Source organism: Sinocyclocheilus grahami, unplaced genomic scaffold, assembly GCF_001515645.1.
Source record: "Sinocyclocheilus grahami isolate Dianchi unplaced genomic scaffold, SAMN03320097.WGS_v1.1 scaffold7492.1, whole genome shotgun sequence".
In the NCBI taxonomy this organism is placed as follows: domain Eukaryota; kingdom Metazoa; phylum Chordata; class Actinopteri; order Cypriniformes; family Cyprinidae; genus Sinocyclocheilus; species Sinocyclocheilus grahami.
In genome coordinates, this window is record NW_015511509.1 from 1 (window position 1) to 480 (window position 480).

Here is a 480-nt window from a genome sequence, read left to right on the forward strand (position 1 = left end):
GTGTGTGTGTGCGTGCGTTTGAGTGTGTGTGCGTGCGTGCGTGCATGTGTGTGTGAGTGTGTGTGTTAACACTCAGGACAGATTCGTTTACACGCATAATAGAGTCACCTGCCTCCTAACTGGTAATGACAGAAAAGCCCCGAGCTGTAAGTACACAGAAACACACGGCCGGTCTGAAGCAGAGCAGACGCTGGAGGTTCATACCTGGCTGCACTGTCTGCAGACGACGACTGCACATCTACTCCAGGCAGGCGGCAGAGTCTGGGTCGAGCGCGCTGGCTGGTTTTGAGAACATGCTCACTGGTTTCCTCAGACTCCAACAGCACAGTGGGTTCTGTGTACTCACTGCAGAAAACACACAGACACGAACCAGATTCAGGATACACTTACAATAAATAACATGTCATTAGCATGTTTTGTTGGATATTGTTGGATAATGATCAAAAGTGACAGTAAAGACATTTATAATGTTACAAAATA

The 480-nt window shown here is 47.5% G+C and overlaps 1 protein-coding gene across 1 annotated transcript in view; it reads right to left on the reverse strand.

The window, feature by feature from the left end:
* Positions 1-204: 204 nt before the first annotated feature.
* LOC107577857 (piezo-type mechanosensitive ion channel component 2-like) overlaps positions 205-480 on the reverse strand; it is a gene marked incomplete at its 3' end in the record, with an annotated part of 9,461 nt that continues 9,185 nt past the window's right edge. The window contains exon 7 of the mRNA XM_016263887.1: positions 205-345. Within this exon, the coding sequence (XP_016119373.1) occupies positions 205-345 (141 nt within the window). The remainder of the gene's footprint in view (positions 346-480) is intronic.